Source organism: Lepisosteus oculatus, chromosome 21 (assembly GCF_040954835.1).
Source record: "Lepisosteus oculatus isolate fLepOcu1 chromosome 21, fLepOcu1.hap2, whole genome shotgun sequence".
NCBI lineage: Eukaryota > Metazoa > Chordata > Actinopteri > Semionotiformes > Lepisosteidae > Lepisosteus > Lepisosteus oculatus.
In genome coordinates, this window is record NC_090716.1 from 2,853,827 (window position 1) to 2,874,006 (window position 20,180).

General features: G+C 44.2%; 2 protein-coding genes across 8 annotated transcripts in view; one reads left to right on the forward strand and one right to left on the reverse strand.

Moving 5' to 3' along the window:
• The window catches only part of ano3 (anoctamin 3), a 111,428-nt gene that overhangs the window by 75,229 nt on the left and 16,019 nt on the right, over positions 1-20,180 (forward strand). For all 7 annotated transcript variants that reach the window (XM_069181812.1, XM_069181814.1, XM_069181813.1 and 4 more), the window contains 8 exons: positions 456-500; positions 1,841-1,972; positions 4,214-4,320; positions 5,479-5,534; positions 6,278-6,399; positions 6,688-6,822; positions 8,850-8,946; positions 11,289-11,349. In XM_069181812.1, coding sequence (XP_069037913.1) covers positions 456-500; positions 1,841-1,972; positions 4,214-4,320; positions 5,479-5,534; positions 6,278-6,399; positions 6,688-6,822; positions 8,850-8,946; positions 11,289-11,349 — 755 coding nt within the window. The remainder of the gene's footprint in view (positions 1-455; positions 501-1,840; positions 1,973-4,213; positions 4,321-5,478; positions 5,535-6,277; positions 6,400-6,687; positions 6,823-8,849; positions 8,947-11,288; positions 11,350-20,180) is intronic.
• On the reverse strand, positions 11,641-18,946 carry LOC138224456 (mucin-15). Its single transcript, XM_069181820.1, has 4 exons — positions 18,830-18,946; positions 15,992-16,523; positions 14,600-14,770; positions 11,641-13,518 (listed from the first exon to the last, which is right to left on the reverse strand). The coding sequence occupies exons 2-4, from the start codon at positions 16,500-16,502 to the stop codon at positions 13,394-13,396; spliced, it is 807 nt and encodes a 268-aa protein (XP_069037921.1). The 5' UTR covers positions 16,503-16,523; positions 18,830-18,946; the 3' UTR covers positions 11,641-13,393.

The following is a 20,180-nucleotide window of genomic DNA, read 5'->3' on the forward strand; positions in this document are numbered from 1 at the left end:
AGTACAGAGGCCTCGGTACATACAGAGGGCGTCATCCGTGGCCATCGAGAGGACCGATTTTTAAGATTGGCAGTGTGCCATTATAAGTTTGGAGTGTACAGTTGTTACACAATGGCTCAAAACAAGATGGGTTGGAACAAATGATTGTCGTACAGTGATCTAATATGTTCTGAACTGCATTTTGGTGGAGCTTTAAGTTTTATTTTGCACCAGATTACACCTGTAATTAGTGTATGTTGATGTTGACATACAGTACTTGCTCGCTATATAGCAATGTATTTGTTGAGTTTACAGTATATCATATTGTCAGTGAGTGTTCAATGCATATGGAGAGTTCCCTCTTAGGAACACTGCAATACATTGCTTTCTGGTTGCTTTACAGAAATGCCTTTCTGGTGACAATGTCAGTACACTGTAGTTTCGAGATACCTAACAGGCACTTTCTGTTCCTTTAGGAAAAAATGTTACTTCACCGACTGGAAGTGCAAATCCTTGGGCAGGTTGGTGGGCGCTGCGAAATTTAATTCCCTGTCTAATTTGCACAGGCAAACAGTCAAATGATCATGCACATATATGCGTGTTCATGCATGCATACTGTAGGTGCCCATTCATGCTTACAACAAAAGACATTCTTCCAGCTAGCTTGCATGATTCACACCAACAAGCCTCCAGGCACATGCTCGAGTGCTTCATTGGTTTTCCATTACTATAATCCTCTTTGTTGTGGCCATATTAGCTGTGTCAGATTGATTACAGACGTTTAAACACTCTGATCCTTTTAACAAACATCACTCAGAGAGCTCACTCTCTCTCTCTCAGCTGATGCTAGGGAAATCGGGGCTGACGAAGCTCAAAAGATTCCGAAATGGGATTGCAAGGCGGAGGAACGGCCAACAGAGAGCAGTCAGTGTGGATGAGCTTAATACTTTCCAAACTGACTCCTCGAAGTATAGAGGGCTGTGATTCCTCACGAAGCTTTTCCAATTGGAGGCTGCAGGTCATCCCCACTGACAATAAAGTATAAAGAACTATAAAGCCTACTTTACAGACGAACATTGACATTGATTTTATTAAATCTTAGGTATTTACTTTCTGAAGCCAGCAATAGATTTCCTTATTATTTTCTGATTGCCGTTTAGTTAGTACCGTTCCCTTTTCAGTTATTCAGTGAGGGTGCATTAATGTTTTCTGGACAATATTGCTATGCTCTTAATCAGAACTGATGGGAAATCTTGGCTGTCATGTCTGCCGACCTCGGAAATCCTCTTTGTAGTGTTAATAGTCTCTGGCTGAAGATTACTTTTGCTAGCGGGGCACAACAGAGAGGAACGGTGTGCACCTATTGTTTGCTTCCTCTTTGATCTGAAAGAAAATGCCAGAGAAATGTGGCTGGTGAAAACAGTAGAGTTCTACCTGGAAAGACTGAGTCAGCAAAAAATGTCCGTATTGATACACACATATTGACGGCATGGATAATATTGTGTGTATGTATTTGAAAAAAAGCATTCAAATGGGTAGATTTGTAAGCAAAGACTGCACACGTAAGAAATAAAAGTCTTTAAAGTGGAAAGCATTCTTTTCTATGCCACAAACTAAATGTGGAGGCACAACAGCTGTTCCTGCACTATCCCTCTGGCCGCCCTGCAGAGGAAAAGTATTTTGCAGCAACAGGAGTGTGTGTAGGTTTAACCTGACAGACACTGTCCCTGTTGTGCATTAGCTGGTAGCTGGGAGGAGCGATTGCTCACAGCAGTAACAGTAGCACGGTGTGCTGCAGTTCAGACCAGGTGGGGCAGCAACACTATAAAGCAACACCCCTCATTGCCTCCCCCTGTCCCAGGTTTCAGCGGAACTGGCGGAAGCTGAAGAGCTGGCTGCCGCGCAACCCCATGCAGCTGGACAAGGAGGCCCTGCCCGACCTGGAGGAGACGGACTGCTACACCGCCCCCTTCAGCACGGCACGCATGCACCAGTAGGTCAAGCCCTCCCACCCGCCTGCCGCATCCAGTCCTCCCGTCTCGCGCCTCCGAGGCGTCAGGTGGCCACAACGGCTTTATCCCTTTACAGCAGCCCAGGCAGGGAGCTGCGTCAGAGTTGCTTAGGCAGCAAAGGAACAAGTAAAGGTCTATTCCCCACTGAAAAGAGAAGAAAAGAAACATGATGTTTCGGGTGTGGAGCCTTCTTTGGGTGTTGATGTCTTTATTCCAGCTGGTTTAGTACAGGGGTTTCAAGCTGCCACCTCTGGCACCTCCAAGCTCCTCAACTGTTCAGCCCAGATGAGGGACAAGCTCACAATAGCCCTGCTAAACTCCTCCTCAGCAAGGCAGTGGACACCTCGGGGACCAATAGGTGTTAATCTCGCTGATGCATATGGGGGACCCATTACCCCCCCAATCCATACACAGTCAAGCATCCAGGCCACTGGCCAGCAAGGGTAGCACCCTGTGACACAGATAGGAGGCCAGGTGCCCCCTGGGAGTCCCAGGCAGTGACATCATCATACCATGCATTTCATTTTCGCTTCTCTGAAGCCAGCTGGAGGCAAAACGTCCTACTGACCAGTTTTACACCAAACATCCTGCGTCAGTCTTGGCAGCAGACAGAGGGAAGACTAAAAAATAAACTCAGTTAAAATAAACCAAGTGATTTCGTTCTTCATGCCTGAGTTTTCAGACGTTATCACTGCCCTTGATTTTGATGAGGTTATTATTGTGTCGTGAACTGTTTGCGCAGGAGATAGCTGCTTTTCCAGGAGAAATCAGGCTTTCTTCCAGCCCCTTGTGTTCCCCTGTGTGGTTGAATTGTTTGCTGAGCCACTGTCAAGCCTGGCTGGCCAGTCCGGGCAGAGATTCTCTCTTTGTGTTTCCTAAGTCTGTGATTCTGTTCAGAACATAAAGCAAAATGGCTGCCTGGTAACAAATGTTATGGGTGGGTTCTGGCTTGCTTTTCAGCTGTTACACAACTGCAGTTATTTAACTACGCATCTAGCTAGAACAGGCTCCTAGCTAGAACAGTCATCTGGGTCCCTCATGCTCTGCTGTGCTGTGAGCTCCAGTTGTTTCGTTCTTTCTAGCACCAATGAAGCTTCTGTTTTCTGAATTGAAAAAAACCCTGGTAATGGTCCTCCTGTTCTACTTTCATGAAGTGTCTTGCACATCCAGGCTCATCACCTAACTTCAGTTAGACAGTGGCTGTATGTTTAATATTTTGCTTTCAAAATCCTGCTAACAGACTGAAGGTTAAAGGATCGTAAAGCAACAGGATTTATTTTCCCCTTACATTATTCATTATTCTTCAGCGTCAGAGCAGCACTGTATATTAATTCCCTTTTCTAGCTCACTGTCTTTCTGCCACATCAGGTTTAGAAAAGCTGGCCACCAGGAGTCATTAGTGCAGGCACAGCCCCTTAGTCCAGATATCACTGTCCAAAACCGTCTCATTAACTGGCTGTAATCAGGATTCATAAAGCTTTGACAGAGAAGGGCGAGCTGGAGCTGTGAGAGTTTTGGTACTCTCACTGTGCTATGCCTGTGGTTTGCTATGCCCCTCTGAGCATGTAGCGTTAATCATTGAGAGCTCCATTCAGTGCTTATTCAACTGCAAACACTCTGGGCTTGTAGTTTGTTGAGTGAGAACTGCGTCAGTTCTCCCTTCAGTTCAAACTGTGCTGTTTAAGACAAGCTTCCACTTTTAATTAAGATACTTGTGAAAATGGAATGGAGATGTTTCACAGATGACAGAGCATGACTGAGGATTGACACCACTGACAGCTTGCAGTCAGAAACCCAAGTGTGTCTGGATCACAGGGATCACAGGATATAGGCAGACAGATGTGGGTTAGTCAGTGCAAATAGGCATGTCAGAGTGTTTCTGTGTTCTCGCCTTGTACGCTTTTCCAAATGTGATTCATGCAACACAGTGCTGTTCTAAAAATGGAAGGAAACTAACTGAGGAATCAAGGTAGAATTAAAGATTGCGTTCATTTTCTTAGAGTTTCAGGAATGTAGCACACTTAATTATTTTTTCAGAATTTAAAACCTTGTTGTGCAAGCTCTCAAGAAGGATATACAGTAATTCTTTCTCTTTAGCTGGCTAAAGAACTCTATAATTCTCTTTCAGATGGCTCCATACAAAAGGACTGAAACAATTTCAGCTTTTCAGGACCCTAAAAGGGTTTCACAAATGTGTCCATTTGTATCTCATTCATTTTCAGCTTTACAATCAACAACAAAGAAACATTCTTCTCCAATTCCACACGAAGCAGAATAGTTCACCATGTCCTGCAGCGTACAAAATATGAGGATGGGAAATCAAAAATGGGTAAGGATCTTCATCCCAGGGCTATAACATCAGCAAGAGGGGACTGTAACATCAGAAGGATCCTGTTAGAGCAGGATGCAACAAGTGCAAGAGCAGACTTGTTGTTACAGCTACTGTAGTAGCTGTAATACAAGAGCTGTAAGAGCAGACTACAACAACTGTAATACAACAGCTGTGAGAGCAGAATAAAACAGCTGTAATACGACAGCTGTGAGAGCAGGCTACAACAGGTGAAAGAGCAGACCAAAATACAGTAGCTACAATACAACAGCAGGTGTAAGCATAGACTACAGCAACTGTAATACAACAGAATATAACAGCTGTATTAACAGACTACATGTGACAGGACAGGGCTTTTTGCTGCCATGTCCGGGATAACTAAATGACTCCATGTTAACTGGGTGCAATTTGGGACAGGTTTTTAAATCTGCCCTTAAATAGAAAGACTTTCATTTGTCAGTTCTGAATTCTGTCCTTTTCCGAGATGACTTCTGCAATATACAAGTAGGTTATCCTGATCACTTCTCTATAAATCCCATCTTGCTTTAAGGTGCTTGATGAGTCGTACAGCATGTTCCACCAAGGTATTAAGGATACTTATAAATCTGCCCTGACAACATGCTGTACATTTTTAGAATGTTTTATGGTTTTTATATCTTACATTTATGTTTTGTTTTCAACATTGTAATTTCTGATCTTATTCATGTTAATATGTGCTTTTTCATATTGAGATGTTTTTTTAGAGGCAGTGTAAAAAACACTGAACGATCAGAAAGTCCAGGCTCAGTTCTATACAAGATTTTAGCTCTGTCGTGTTTTTCGTTTCTCCTTTGGGATGGGCTGTACAGAGTAATTTATTTCTCTTTGATACTTGGCCTTACATTCACTCTTCCTGATATTACATTGCATATAATGACTCAGTCATGTGGGGTTGTAAAAATCTAAAATAAATGCCAGACTAACTTCAGACGAGAAACAAATTAACTTGATTTAAAGTCTATAGTGGATGAGCGAAGTGGTTTTGTCATTGATGAGCTCGCCCACCTCTAGCCAAGTCATTTGTCCTTGTACCTGGTAAAAGAGCCCTGTATTATTATCGTTAAAGCCTCCTTGTCTTTTTGTGTACAAAAAACACTGTGTTCTTTTCTCACAATGTAGGTGTCAACCGGTTGCTAGGCAACGGGACTTATGAAGCCGCCTTCCCACCTCACGAGGTAAAATTACCGGGCTTTTCAATCAGGGCTGAGCCATTGAGTGGATGAAAGAAACCCCGGTGTGTACGCTGTGCTGACCAGTGGAGGATGTCCCACCCTAGTCTTACACTTTAAGCCCTTTGTTTGTGAATCAAAAAGGTAAAGGGGTGTCTAATGCCGCCTGATGGCACTGCAGTTCAGTCGCGCGTTGCGTTAAACGACGACGGAGAAGCCACCTCACTGTGGCTGGAGCATGACTCGTCTGCAGTCGAATATGATGACAAGAGTTTCCTTTTCGGCTGCGTTACAAGATTGAATCGGAGCTGAATAACGACAGGGTTCTCCCTCTGTCAGAAGGCCGGCTGTCTTTTCAGTGTGGCAAGGGAAGCGCTGAGCAGCACACACACGGGACCTTGTGTTTTAGTTGTATTTTCTCCTTTTGCTTAATTGATCTAATTATATTTTTATTTTATAATGATGTTATGATGCCTGCTCACCTGAAGGCCCCACCAGAAACAACGTTCTCTCTACAGAGGACTATTACGGTCCCACCAAGCGGAATTCATGAGTCCACTCATGTCCAGGGTTTCTTTTACTTCAGTACAACATTCCTCACTGCTTAAATTGATACTTCATGCTCACCCTCTTCTTCATGAGCCCCCTTTCCTCCCTCAGTCATTTAGAGAAGCCTCTCGGTTAGCCTCAAGGAGGCGCTGTAGAGGCGCTTTCACAGGTTTTGGCCTTGTGCTTTTGGGTGGCGGCAGGGCAGCTACAAAAGCAGACACCCCATCAAGACCTACGGAGCCCAGAATCACAGGCACCTGCTCTACGAGAGGTGGGCCCGCTGGGGGATGTGGTACAAGTACCAGCCTTTGGATCTCATCAGGTAAGTTTCTCCAGGAAATGAGACACCAGTCAGTGCACCACACTTTCACCAAGAGCGTAGCCTAACGTGATGCACTGAGTGCAGCGTTATGACTTTTCCCAGGCATAACGGCATTGAAGTTGGTTTCCATTTCTTAAAACTTTTTAACACACTGTGTTTTTGTATGTTGCACCAATGGGCCTGTAAGCGCCAGTAATGTGGACAGCACTGACGTTTGTGTGACCTGTGCTGCCGGTTGCTTGGCTGCCTTGCTCACTCTCTGCCTCCTGCCCCCTCCTGACCCCGCAGGCGGTATTTCGGGGAGAAGATCGGCCTGTACTTCGCCTGGCTGGGGTGGTACACAGGCATGCTGATCCCCGCTGCCCTGGTGGGGCTCTTCGTCTTCCTGTACGGCCTCTTCACCATGGACTCCAGCCAAGTCAGGTGAGCAGAGGCAGCAGCTGGCAGGAGGGGCACGTTTCTGCCACGTTTTCCCTCTGCTTTCTCTCAACGCTGTCTTGCTCCTTACCATGCACGCCGCGCTTGCTAGTTCGTGGGCACAAGAGCCTCCGAAATGCTACCCTGACCCCATCTGAGAGTCTAGTAATTTATTGATCTACTCCAGCTCCTCCTCTTTCTAAGAATCCAAAGTACTGGTTTCACCTTGGTCCTTTGTTGCTTTGGCTAAAATGGCTTTGTAGCTTGTTTCATATTCCCAGAATCCTTTGTGTAAAGCAGTTCCTTCCTGTTCTCGGTACAGCCGTACAGAAGTTGATTGCTCTCACACTCAAGGTACTGGATGTTCTTGCCATGATTTCTGTGTTTCAGCTCATGGAGGAGAGATAGCTCCTGAGTCTGTTGCAGGGGCCTGCTCCTGCACATATAGAGTTTTCTTTTTTGGTGCTGTTACCCCTTTACCCTCCCTGTTGGGCTCAGGTGCACATCTGCTGGTCTGAAGCACATGTGTGATGCGTTCATGTTGAAGAAGGTTTCCAGGCCTGAAATCCAGTCAAAGGTTGCTACTTGTTTCTCTGGCCTGTTGACCTGTTTCTGATGAGAACCTATTGAATATGATACCACACTCCAGGAAAAGTGAAAGTCTGCATGTCTGAATCAATATGAAGTTGGAAGACTCATATTACTGTACAGCATTTTTAACAACTCAGTAATAAAATGCCCTTTTACCATTTTTTTTATACATGGAAACTCCTTGGTTTCCATGGTCTTTCACTGGGTGTCTTTAAACGTTTTCTCTCTGGTACAGAAATGTCCTGCTTGTGCAACATAGCAAAATACTTGCATTCTGGGAACAGAAAAATGATTTTTAGAGGTAATCAGAAAGTCTAAAAGCATCAATGGTGTTTTATTTCCTCTTAAATTTAAAGTTGAGGTATCTGACAACACATATCTTTTCAATATGCAGTATGCTTTTTAAAGAAATGCTTGATCTCTCTGAAATTATATCCATTTATAAGTTATTCCCTTCTTACTCGCTGTCTTACAATGTTTCAGAACTCAATTGCCTGGAAGGCTATTTTTTCACTAAATAAATGGATAACAAAATATCAGCGCATGACCAAATTAGATCCCTCAGCGAAACTTTTGTTTGCATTTCAAAGGATTTAAAGGCTGTATTTCTCGGATGTTTAATTATCTGCTGCATCAAACAAAACCACTGAATTTCTGAAACAGCTGTGTGTGATTTTAAGAAGATGAGGATCATAGAAATCGCATTGGCCCTACCTAAATCCAATATAAATAAGATGGGAGCTGGCAGATGTCAATCAGTCACAGCTGTATTGTGGATAGACTACCATCTGGATGTATCTCAGAATTAAGATCAGCACAGAGCTATGTATTTGTTCAAGGTGCACCCAAGAATATCTAAACTTCATGTACTTATATACTTGATACATGTATTTGTGTAATTTTACTATTGAAGCTGTGTTAAGCCCCTTGCTTGTGCTGTATATAAATATATACCACAGCACATGTGGATGGGCTTCAAATAGTACTTAAGTACTATACTCAAGTACTTAAAATTCAGACAGGCCGTGACCAAGGCAACTGAGACAATCTCCAACAACAGCAGCAAAACAAGGACACAGGAACACAACTGAGAATCAGGTTCAGAAGCATTCAGGACAGAGAACAGTAGGCACGTACACACAGAACTGTAGAACTGTGGGTGACTGACACTTTCTAATCAGATGCTTCAAGCCGATGCTAGCTTTATGGAATGCAGAGATGGGATTCTTGGATCAGCAGCTAAATGAAGCAAGACGTGGTGAAGCACCACCTCTTGTTTGTACCTTTTTAATGTTTTATGTAGTTATTGTAAATTGTTCCTAAAAACATTAAAGCAAAAGAGAATACAACAGTATTCCCTAGATAGTCTATTGTGGAGCATGTTGTCCCCTATACATCTGACCCATCCACACCTCCATTTGCCCCTTGTTCTTCCCACACAGCAAGGAGATCTGTGAGGCCAACACCACCATCATGTGCCCCATGTGTGAACGCAACTGCACCTCCTGGAGGCTGAGTGACAGCTGCGTCTTCGCCAAGGTGAGGCCTTCCCTGCTGTTCTCCTTGAACCTGGAGCCACGCCGCAGCACCGCACTGAAGACTGTGGGAAATAGGGTTCCTGCATTCATGAATCTTTAAACAGGGAAACAAAGTGAAATACGCTGGGAGTCAGAGCTGGGGATTGACCCCTCCTCTATCTGCTCTGGGGCAGAGCAGTAGCTCTGTGGCTAAGGATCTCGAAGGTTGTTGGTTCATATCCTGCGGCTGGCAGAGGAGTCCTACTCTGTTGGTCCCCTGAGCAAGGCCCTTAACCCCAACTGCTCCAGGGGTGCTGTATAAATGGCTGACCCTGCGCTCTGACCCCCAGCTTCTCTCTCCCTGTTTGTGTGTCTCATGGAGAGCAAGTTGGGGTATGCAAAAAGACTAATTCCTAAGGCAAGAAATTGTATATGGCCAATAAAGTGATTTTATCTTATCTAAACATTTTTGTAAGTAGCATGACCGTACTGAACACATTTTGGGGTACACATGTGGTTTGTAAGTGGTTGAGTCTTCTAATCCTCTAGAATCTAAAGGAGGCACAGCGCTCCCCCCGATACTGCAGTCTTCCAACGTCACCCCGATTCTCATCCGAGTGAGGCTGCATTCCCATGGGCCCGACAGTCCTGTCTCGATTGAGACACTCTCCAGCTTAGGTGGCAAGTTAGGGTTAGAAGGCAGTTTTGCCACTGGTTTGTCTTGGTTCGTTTGAACTCCTCCAACCTGTGGTTCCTGAAAAAAGGCCGTGCTGTGTTTTTCTGGGTCCGGGTCCGAGGACTGGTTATGGATGCCCATTGCCAGTCTGCATTGCCACTTAGTCACAGCTGTCCTCAGTAGCCTGGCACGTGCAGAGTGTGCAAATACTGAACATAAAGGCTCTTGATGTTGCTGCGATGTAAAAGTGCCACATCTAGAATGACAGTGCTCTGCTTTAATTTTATTCAATGTGCTTTTTCAGTGTTTTTTACAAAATGTGTAGCTGTAGCCATTATCCATTTCTTAAGATCTGTTTTAAAGAAAGTTGCATTGGGAGTTACAATATGCTGTAAATTAGTCATAAGTTAAGAAACAAAAGACTTTTTAAAAATTGGTGGAATAAAGATCCAGTAAGCCTAGAATGTGAAGAAGCCCAGATCAAAGCAGTCAATCATTACTGTTAGCAAAGTATGCTCTCTAGTGTTGAGTCCCTATAGTGCACGTTTTAGCAATAGGCCCGGAACATGGAAATTGAAAAAGAGAAGCTTTTTTTTCCCCAAGTCCTCAAATTGCTTTTCTCATTCTCTTGATAACGTAGAAGTCTCCTGCCATGCATGAGATCCCCTACAGCTGTGCTCATGTAGAAGTGAAAACCCTGGCCAGTCACAAACTGGTTTGGCAGACTTCTCAGTCTCTTTTTCACACTATCTTCAGCACAGTAATGCTCCTCCATAATCATTTCTTCCAAAGAACTGCATTGATTCATATCTCACATTCAGAATAAATGAATATTCTGTGATCCCATCTCTTTGTACCACCTGAAAACATATGGATTGTCTTGTTATTACTTTTTAAAACAACTACAGTACATCACTTGTGCTCCATTATCCAAGCCGCTGTCATCTGGTTTAAATATTTAAGGTGGGATCATGGCCGTTGTCCTTTAACTGGAAGTGTTGGGAATTTATCTTGGAAGGGATAACTTTTTTTTTTCATTTATCTTCCTGCTTTTTTTTATTTCTGTGGCTGAAGATAATAATAATAATAATTGCTTACACTTATATAGCGCTTTTCTGGACACTCCACTCAAAGCGCTTTACAGGTAATGGGGATCCCCTCCACCACCACCACCAGTGTGCAGCCCCACCTGGATGATGCAACTGCAGCCATAGTGCGCCAGAACGCTCACCACACACCAGCTCTCAGTGGGGAGGAGAACAGAGTAATGAAGCCAATTCATAGATGGGGGTTATTAGGAGGCCATGATTGATAAAGGCTACTGGGAATTTTGGCCAGGACGCTGGGGTTACACCCCTACTCTTTTCGAGAAACACCCTGGGATTTCTAATGACCAGAGAGAGTCAGGACCTCGGTTTTACGTCTCATCCAAAGGACGGCGCCTGTTTACAACATAGTGTCCCCATCACTATACTGGGGCATTAGGACCCACACAGACTGCAGGTTGAGCGCCCCCTGCAGGCCCCACTAACACCTCTTCCAGCAGCAACCTTAGTTTTTCCCAGGAGTCTCCCCCAGGTACTGACCAGGCTCACACCTGCTGAGCTTCAGTGGGTTGCCAGTTGTGAGTTGCAGAGTGATATGGCTGCTGGAGGGTGGGGCCTCACTGTGTGTTTCTGTTTCCTCAGGTGACGCATCTCTTTGATAACGGAGGGACAGTGTTTTTTGCTATTTTCATGGCAATATGGGGTAAGTTAAGTTAATAATTTTGTTGTGGTACCTTGTACTATGTCAGTACAAAGAAACACACAGAGGAAAATCTCCAACATCAACAGTGGCACTTTTAAGCCCAAAGTATGTGCCATTTTGAACATTGCCATTTGTATTTTCAGAACTGTAGGATTTTGAAACCAAGAAAATGCTTTTAGTTTCCTGAAGAACTGGACTGGCTCATTTTTTTCACCCTTGTACCAATAATGAAATAATTAATTCTCTGCACAGTCAGAACGATTGAATGAAAAAGGGGGAAAAAGTCCAGCATTTTTACGAAACGTCTTTATTGCACATCTCTAAGTACAGTAGAAATACAATCATAATAGTAGCATGGGGTTCTGAAAGCCATTTTGCTTTTTTTCCATTTTCTTTGTTCAGATATTAAAAATTCAAGCTGTAATTAACTGATTGTTACCCTTAGAGGGTTGAGCCGCCCCCAAAACAAATCAAACGATTAGGGGATCTGATTTGGCAGGAACTTTTGAAATTCTGAGCTGTGACGTGACGAGCTGTGAGCTAAGCTCCATTGTCATCAGCACACACGAGACTGCCTCTGATAAGGGGATTTATTAGGAGACGGCTCTTGAGCAATGCTTCTCAGTTTCTTCAGTTCTGTGTCACTTTAGTCTTTATGACCCAGTGGATGTAAACCCTTATTAAATCCCACTGAAAGTAAAATAATGGTAAAAGCATAACGATAACATGGTATATAACATGGTACATCAGGCACTAGCTTGGAAAACCAAACTTTATGTGGTGTTGGTATGTAACCATCAGACAAAACTGCAAAACACTGTGCAGATTTACTGTAACACAATTTCCAACATTCTGAGCACAACAGAATCCATAGTTACACAGCTCATGTGTGTTTCTTGACGGTTTAGAAATGGTCAGACTAGTTTCAGGGATGAGGTACTGCATCATGGCTCTTGGAGCCTGGGATGCCTACTGTATTGAGTTGGCATGTTCTCTGTGAGTTTCTAGGGGTTGTGTTCAAGTGCTCCAGTTGCCTTCTACCTTCTAAAGACATGCTGGCTTGGTTAATTTGTGTCTGTGGGGTGCATATAAATGTGCACATGTGCCCTGCCATGAGTTAGCACCCCCTCCAGGATGTATCCTGCCTGTACCCCCATGTTTTCCAGGCTAGACAGACCAGGCTGTAGATGCGACCATTTCTGGAACTCTGCAGGTGATGGAAAGATGGAAGGTCTTTCAAAGGTCATCTTTTATCTTATATGTAGCAGTGCCCAATGAGTTTATAAACAGCCTTTCACATCTCTGTTTGAGTTGATGTTCTATGTGTTCTTGCAGCCTGGCACTAAAAGCAATAAAAGATAAGTGCAAGGGCTTGTTTTTTCAATTACATGTGCTAATCAAATCCTGTAAGAACTCTATCAAGGATGTATTGTGTGCAAATAACATTTGCATTTCAAATACACTTGAAGACTACAGATAACAGACTCTAAAGAACTGCTTTATTCTTCAGAATGGAATTGTATCCTAATTGAGGAAGGCGGGTGTGTGGGCTCAGAGGCATGCACTGCTGGGATCTTTCAAACAGAGCAGATTTATGTGCTAGCGAGCCACTAGCCACAGTGAATGGCAAGACTGGTGGTGTTTCTCCAGGCTTCTGCCTGACTTGTTTCATTTAGTGTAGTGAAATATGTGAATAGCTGCTGTTGGATGGCAGCTCTGTCTTGTGTGTATGTCCCACATGTTAGGCATCTAAGATTTACAAAACTGTTTTCAAACATACTGTAGTTCAGGAGTGTTGCTACCCCACATCATATTAATCTGTAAATTAAAATTAGACTCCAAGGTGCAAACAAGAATGCCCATCTGTGGCATGAATTTTCAAAGAAAGGCATTGTGTTCAATTTCCCCAAACCAAACAAAACTCCCTTCTACTGAAATCTGTCTGCAATCCATCTCATACAGGGACCACTTCATCCTCAACTTGGTGGTAATTCTTAGATCATGCTAAGAAGTCTGTTTGTCTGTGTGGTCTTCATCAGTCTGTTTAGGCCAGTTTTCCTTGGGGGAAGCTGGTCATCTGAATGTTGTCCCCCTGGAGTCCAGGATTGTAGTAAGCAGACCCGTCATTTCGCAGATCCAGGGGCTCCATGTTGCTCTCCAGCCGGAGAACTAGACAAAAAGAGAATTAATGGACTTGAAGACATGGGGGAAAGCAAGGGGGAACTGGGCTGCTTTCCTGTAAAGCATTGCTCGTTATTAATACGAAGTATCGATTGGCAGACATGAATTCAAACCGGTATGGTGAGAAATAAGCAGCACAGTGGAGTGGCAGGTGGCCCTCAGTTTGTCTCCAATCTTGGGCAACTTCTGTGCAGACTGCATGCCCTGCCATGTACCTGCAGGCCTCCTCAAGGAGCCCCAGCCTCCTAAAGGCCAAGAAATCGGGAAGGCGGATGTGTGTCACTGGAGCATGTGTTTATCTCGGTTTATTACTGTGCAGCTGAGTTTGTGCTTTCTGAAGTACACGAGGGTTAGAAATGTCTGGAGAGCACACGAGGCGCCTGTATTGTTCCAGAGCTCTTGAGTGCTTGAAACCCGGTCAAGAGATCGAGTGCGTGAAAGGCAGTTAAGAAAAACACACATTGCCCGTACTCTGGAGGAAGAGCTTACTGACGCAGCCAGCACCCCTATCAATGTACTGAGAGCCAGTGCACTCAGAGGCACGAAGTGGACAATGTCTGAGGAAATAGGTCAGCCAGGGGTTCGGCGCATTCCTCCCAAAGCTTTTACAGGGAAACTAGCATATGCCAAAACTATGCCTGCCTTTGAACAGGAGAAGCCTGTGTATTAAAGACCAAGAACTTATGAAAGTTTCAGGTTCCCACTCTTGCCCTGAAAACCCATTATTCTCTTCCCTCTTCAAGTATCCCTGTCCACACACACATACACGCACACGAAATCAGAAATCTAACCCTTTGGAGTGAAGCCTAACTAGGCCCCCAGTGTGGCTTTAAATTCTAAAGACTCTTCCCTAATATTAGCAGATAATCTCCATCCCAGTATAAATCACTAATTGTTAGACACAATTAGTGGCCAAACTCATTAGCCAATTCTTGACTTTAGAAAGAAACAAGTACTGGCTATTCACAGACGGGTTCATTATCTAATGGCAGCTGTGTCTGGTATTACCCTATATGTTATTATGTGTATTCAGCACAGGTTAAAAGATGCTTAAGTCTCTTGTATTTACCTGGGTCTCCTGGATATTCTTCGTACAGCCTTCTGTGGTGGAACTCCGACGGCTTTTTGTTCTTGAGGATGAAGTATATGGCTAATCCCAGGATCGAGATTCCCAGAGCAGTGCCGATGATGGCGCCCAGCACGACTCCACCTTTCTGTTCTTTCTTCTGGCCCGGCACACCTGAAACGCAAGGAGAGAGATGTGTACCCCTGCATTCCAGTGCCCATCCCTTTGAATCCTTGCTGTCCAGGGTAACCAGCTCCGCATATCCCATACAATTAAGAAACCCCATCCAGATGATTTCAGACCTAGTTTATTGAATCTATCTGAATACAGAGATGGGCCCATCCCGTTGACGTCCAGATAGAAAGTGTGTAACTGTAGCTGTTTCAGAGGCATAAAGTTCTGCCACAGTGTATTGTTGTCTAAACATTGTTGGTAGTCCTGTTTCCAGCTCCGAGTTTTTCACTCAGTTTTCAGTTACAGTACAGAGATTACACTCTGTGCGTCCAAGCCCATGTAACTGGACTCTCTTTATACCACCCTCACAAACCTGTTCCCAGACATTCATTCATAGAAGCCCATATTCAGCAAGATTGCAGACTCTTATTCTCGTAAATCTTTGCATCTGGCTATCAGGTAAACCAGTTTATGGATAATAACAGGAGCAGAAGAATGGCGTTTCTTAAGTGCAGAGGCTGCCTATTACCTCATAATTAGTCTGTCATTACTTCCCATTTCCTCTAAAACTCATTGTAATTTTCTGGGCAAACCGAGAGAAAAAGGTGTAAAGCTTTTCATCTTCTATTCCGCCTGTTCTTTACCATGTGATGTCTTTGCTGTTGTTGTCTCAATAAAACAGAGTGGGCTAGGCACAGACATCCACAGTCAAGCCCTGGGGCTCATCGCAGCAGAGTTTCTACTGTCATTAAGCAGACTGCAAATACAAGACCCCCGACTGGCACTGGTCCTCAGCAGGGTAACTGCATGAATACAGTTACCCATTTATACAGCTAGATGACTCCCAACAGCAACAGCAACGGAGTCTTCAGCATTAGCTTAAACACACAGCCCTCCAGTTTGGAGGTCAGAGCCCCAGACTGCATAGTGCCATGCACCTATAATGACATCAAAGAGTACTTTAAAAACCTGAATTCCCAAAGCGCTAGACCTTGAGGTACCAGAGAGAAATAGCAAACCTAGAAATTATTCTGCAGTGTTTAAATAGCTGAAAACCTGTTCTGTCACAAAACTCGGTAGTTTAATTATATATTCAACAGCACATTTGCAGTTTCTAAGAAGCAGTGGACATGAGACAGATAATACTGTACATGATGCCTCATTATTTGCTCATCTTATTGCAAAGATGACCTCCTGTGAAGAATCAGTGTACCAGCTTACCTGGTACTTCGTCTCTTCCTTCAATGGACTTGTTTTCTGAAGGTACATCACTGGTAGTGGGGGGAAGAGGTGTGGAGGTGCTGACAGCCGTCAGCGTGGTGGTGCTAGAGGAGTAGACGAGCGTAGGAGCAGCTGAAGTCGTGTTGACTGTTGGCTCTGGAGTGCTGGGGCTCTGATCTCTGTAGGTCCCATTGGCATGGCTGGAAGTCGGTGTGACTGTGGTCTCCATGGCCGTGTCTGTATCATTTGTGGGTTGTCTGGTCATCGAGGCAGTGGTTGTAGAAGCTGAGGTGGAAGAGGAGGCTGGGGTTGTGGATTGAAAGAGGTTGCTGGGGGAGGTGCCGGGCCCAAGTCCTGTGGTGTTGGACCAGTGTTCTGTGGAATTGCTAGGAGGGTTCTCAGTGAGATTTGCGTAAGTGGTTGTTGTTGGTTCCATTGTTCCTGACATGGCGTCATTGAACAGGTGAAGCACCAACACCAAACAGGTGACAGTACTGAAATGGACATCCATGTCTGTCTCGTATACGTGCCTCTGAAAATAAAATAAAAATAGAGTTATATTTTAGTGCCTATGAACACGTTGACAGTTCCAGACTGTGTGATGCACTTGAAAACGCATCACTGTTGTTTGGAACGTCACAGATTTCCACTTGCACTTTCTCTTCAGATGAGTACTGTCACTGAAATCGCAAAACCAGTAATGAAACCTTTTCACCCGGCCCCGAGGCTATAGTGATTTTTTTTTATTGATTTCTTAATCAATCAGAAAAAGACCCTTCTTCAGATTATGCTGTACTCACGGTAATTATTGATCAGCTAGGAGTATGTTGTATAGATGATGAGGATAATGTTATTATTAGTAGTAGTACCTGTAGTAGTTTTGTCACTGTTGTTGTTTAATCGTAATTTAATATTTTGAACTTCAATTATATAACTTTTGACTACAGTTCTGCATCCAGTCCTGCTTCTCTGTGAAATATATGGAGGAAATAGTGATCATTTTTCAGGTTAGGTGTTAGTACTCAATGTGCCATTGTTCTCCATGTTATGAGGCAGAAGAGAATTGAGTCCTTCAGCAACTATGCTAATTACTGGCAGCAGGAACAGCAAGCCTTTAGTTTCGCTTTTGATGTCCTATCTGCTCCACACTGCGCATTCCAGCTCTGGGCTGTCAGCACTCTTTTCATGTGCTGGGGGTTTCGGAACTGAAGATCCGAATCTCTTATTTTCTCAGGATGCTTCCAAGGAATGGCTTGTGTGCTGAGAATGGGGTGCACCTCTACAGGGGGGAGTGTCCCCAGTGTTTCTGTCCTTAAATGACCTAAAGAAAATGTGGCTGTACCTGTTTGTACGCACCAGTGCATGCAAAGGAGTGTCCCTTCCCCTAAAGGCATCACATGATTTGCACCAACACACTCAGATGGTATCAGCAGCCATTGTTACAGCTGTCACTGAAGCGCAGGTGTGTGACGGTCCTGCTTCTGCTCCATTCTTACAACTGTCATAACTGTGTCACGTTAGATTGGAGCCACTGCCTTTCGTGTTCCTCGCTGAAATACATAGCACTGCTGCTTGTTCAGATCACAGAGGGCAAAGGGACCAGCGCACTGCCATGGGTTAAACCCTTCGACCTTTGCAAGCAGTCTCCACCAAGGAAATCCCCACTATCTGAGTGCATTCACAGGTCAAGATGGCTCCTGGATTTGTTGCATGAAGAAGCCAGACCCACTGAAGGCTGCAATGGTGTATTTGTCCCCCATTGGAAGAAGACCAAATCTGCTCTGCTGAAACAGCACCATTAGTCTTCCCTCACTGAGCAATGAAACAGTTCCCCCAGTAGCAGTCCTGTCCATCAAGCCCACACTCCTTTCTGTTGGTTTAAGCTTTGAGTTTCAGCAGCTATCCCTTCTCTCTGTTTCCCAGAATCAGATGTGTTCAAGGAAGTGGAAGACAATGATATAACAGTTATGTCAACAGTTAATGTCTAGTAACACCCTGAATGTAGAGCCTTTCATTGGAGAATTAATAGAAACTTGCCGTGTTTTTAAACCATATTAAAAGAAACCTTTTGTGAGAAACGTTTTTTCCTGCTGGTCCGTATGCACCCAGCACTTTGAAATAAATATATTTTTGTAACTTTTTTTTCACCCCACATCCCAGTGAGCACAGGAGAACAGAGAAGAGTTGTCGCCACCTGAGAAACCCCTCAGTCCTGCTCGACAGTAACAATTGCCTCTCTGTCCCTCGGAGAGACTGCTTCTCACAGAGAGTGGTATTTGGTACTGAACGGCTCTGTGCTCAGTGTAATGTTGGGCCAGATCTTGTTAAAGATACCTTGGAATTTCTATTGTTCCGATTAATTCCATCAGAGTTTAGCCGATTATGATCATTCTATTGTTAATGAAGTGACTTTCCTTCACTGTTAATATTTCAATTACATGTACAACCACTTGTTTGTAATCTCTAGATAGGAATGCAGAAAACCTCAGGAGACTTCCTCAGAGCTACAGAGGAGCCACTGATTCTTCTCTGTTCGGCCCTGGTTTTCAGCCCATAAAACTTGTTTTTATTCCTTTTACAAAAACAAAGGCTCACTTCCCTCTTTCCCCGACGGCACTCCAGGATTTTGTTTCCATTTTTTCTTCCTATTTCAGGCGTATGTACAGTATGTATACAGTGCCTTCCATCCCTGTGTACTTGTTGAGCCAAGTGGTCCAGAGATTAATAAAGCAAAGCGTGCTCATACTTTCCGAACAGACCCCCCGTTTGCAAGTAAAAAGGAAGGATGAACTGTCAAGGCGGAAAGAGCTGCACTTGTTCAAAATCACGGGCACCTACCTGCGAGAGCAGGGAGAGGAGGCAGGAGTCCCGTTCTGCTTTGCTCTGCCAACAGGTGCAGGTGAGCAGAGCACAGCCGAGCCGAGCAGTCAGAGGCTGAGCGCCGACGAGAATGACGCGCGGGGGGGAGGTGGGATTTGCTCTGCCCTCCGTCCGCGCACAGATACACCCGAGAACTGGCTGAACTGGAAATCTTTTCTGTTTCAGTTTCCTTGTATCGCCCTCTGCATTCCCAGAGCACCCAGGAGCAGCAGGGGAGAGGGTGACCTACATGTATGCCACCGGCCAGACAATTCCCTGCTGCCTTTTCACAAAGACATACAGTATTTGCGTAACCATATCAGGGCAAACAGTCAGGACACGCCTTACCTGCGTGATTCGCTCGGGGATATACTGTATTAGGAAACAAGATGCTGAGCTATTTTAAACCTACTGCTACGTCAAAGCTAAACTTCATTGTATTGTTTGCTAATTTCTACTAAACAAGGTTGAAATCCTTCTGCTTCCACCAGCAGGCAAGCTCCTGATTTTGTATTTGTTTGCTGTCAGGTGAAGGTAAAGCTGAAGTTAGAAGTTCTCACATGCTAAATGTTTTTTCTTTAGGCAGATAATTTAGGGCTTACATTATAAGCTTTAACATTATGATAACAAGATTTCGGTTTCATGTTCCCTTTCAGTGATACACTCACAGAGAATTACTATGTGATGGAAAACGCCCCAGTGATGAATTCACCTTCACTTTATAGAATGGATGCTCTGTGTCCCCAGGCTGTCAGAAATGCAGTATCCAGTCCTCTTTTGCATAACTTTGCCCAAACTATCCAGCTGCTGTTATTGAGCTCGATCCCTGATTAACTAGACTTTCCTTAATTTTACTTTCTGTTCTTTACTCTGTTCGCATATCAGCTGTTAGCTGTGTCAGGCACAGGCAAGTACAGTAAGAGAATGGCGGCATGCCAGAAAGACAAAGATTTTCACAAGACAAAGTGTGCCCTGCAGTTAAAATAATCCAGTCTAGTACATTAACCATGCAACTGTATTCATCATGGTTCTTGTCAGACAAATTAGCGTAAAAAAGTGTCTGCTTTGTGAAGATAGTTTCCTGGTGATGCCAGAATGTATGAGCTCCTGACCTAAGGGAAGAGCAGCCTTCCATCCAATGAGCTTTCCTCCCAATTTTGGAAAGTCTTAGTTTAACCAGAAAGTGTCAAATTAACCTCGAATGCTAATGTTTTCCGCAGTAGAGAGGGAAAGGTGCCCATGTTTGTTGTAAATTACAAATCTAATGGACTACAAAAACAGAAGAGCTCTGCATCTGAACTTTTCCAGTTGTGTCTTTGTTACATTTTTC

Coding starts and splice junctions, on each gene's coding strand:
- LOC138224456 (XM_069181820.1), bottom strand. CDS start 16,502: ATGGATGTCCATTTCAGTACTGTCACCTGTTTGGTGTTGGTGCTTCAC. Junction 14,771..15,991: donor AGGAAGAGACGAAGTACCAG/GTAAGCTGGTAC, acceptor CTTGCGTTTCAG/GTGTGCCGGGCCAGAAGAAA. Junction 13,519..14,599: donor AGAATATCCAGGAGACCCAG/GTAAATACAAGA, acceptor CTTTTTGTCTAG/TTCTCCGGCTGGAGAGCAAC.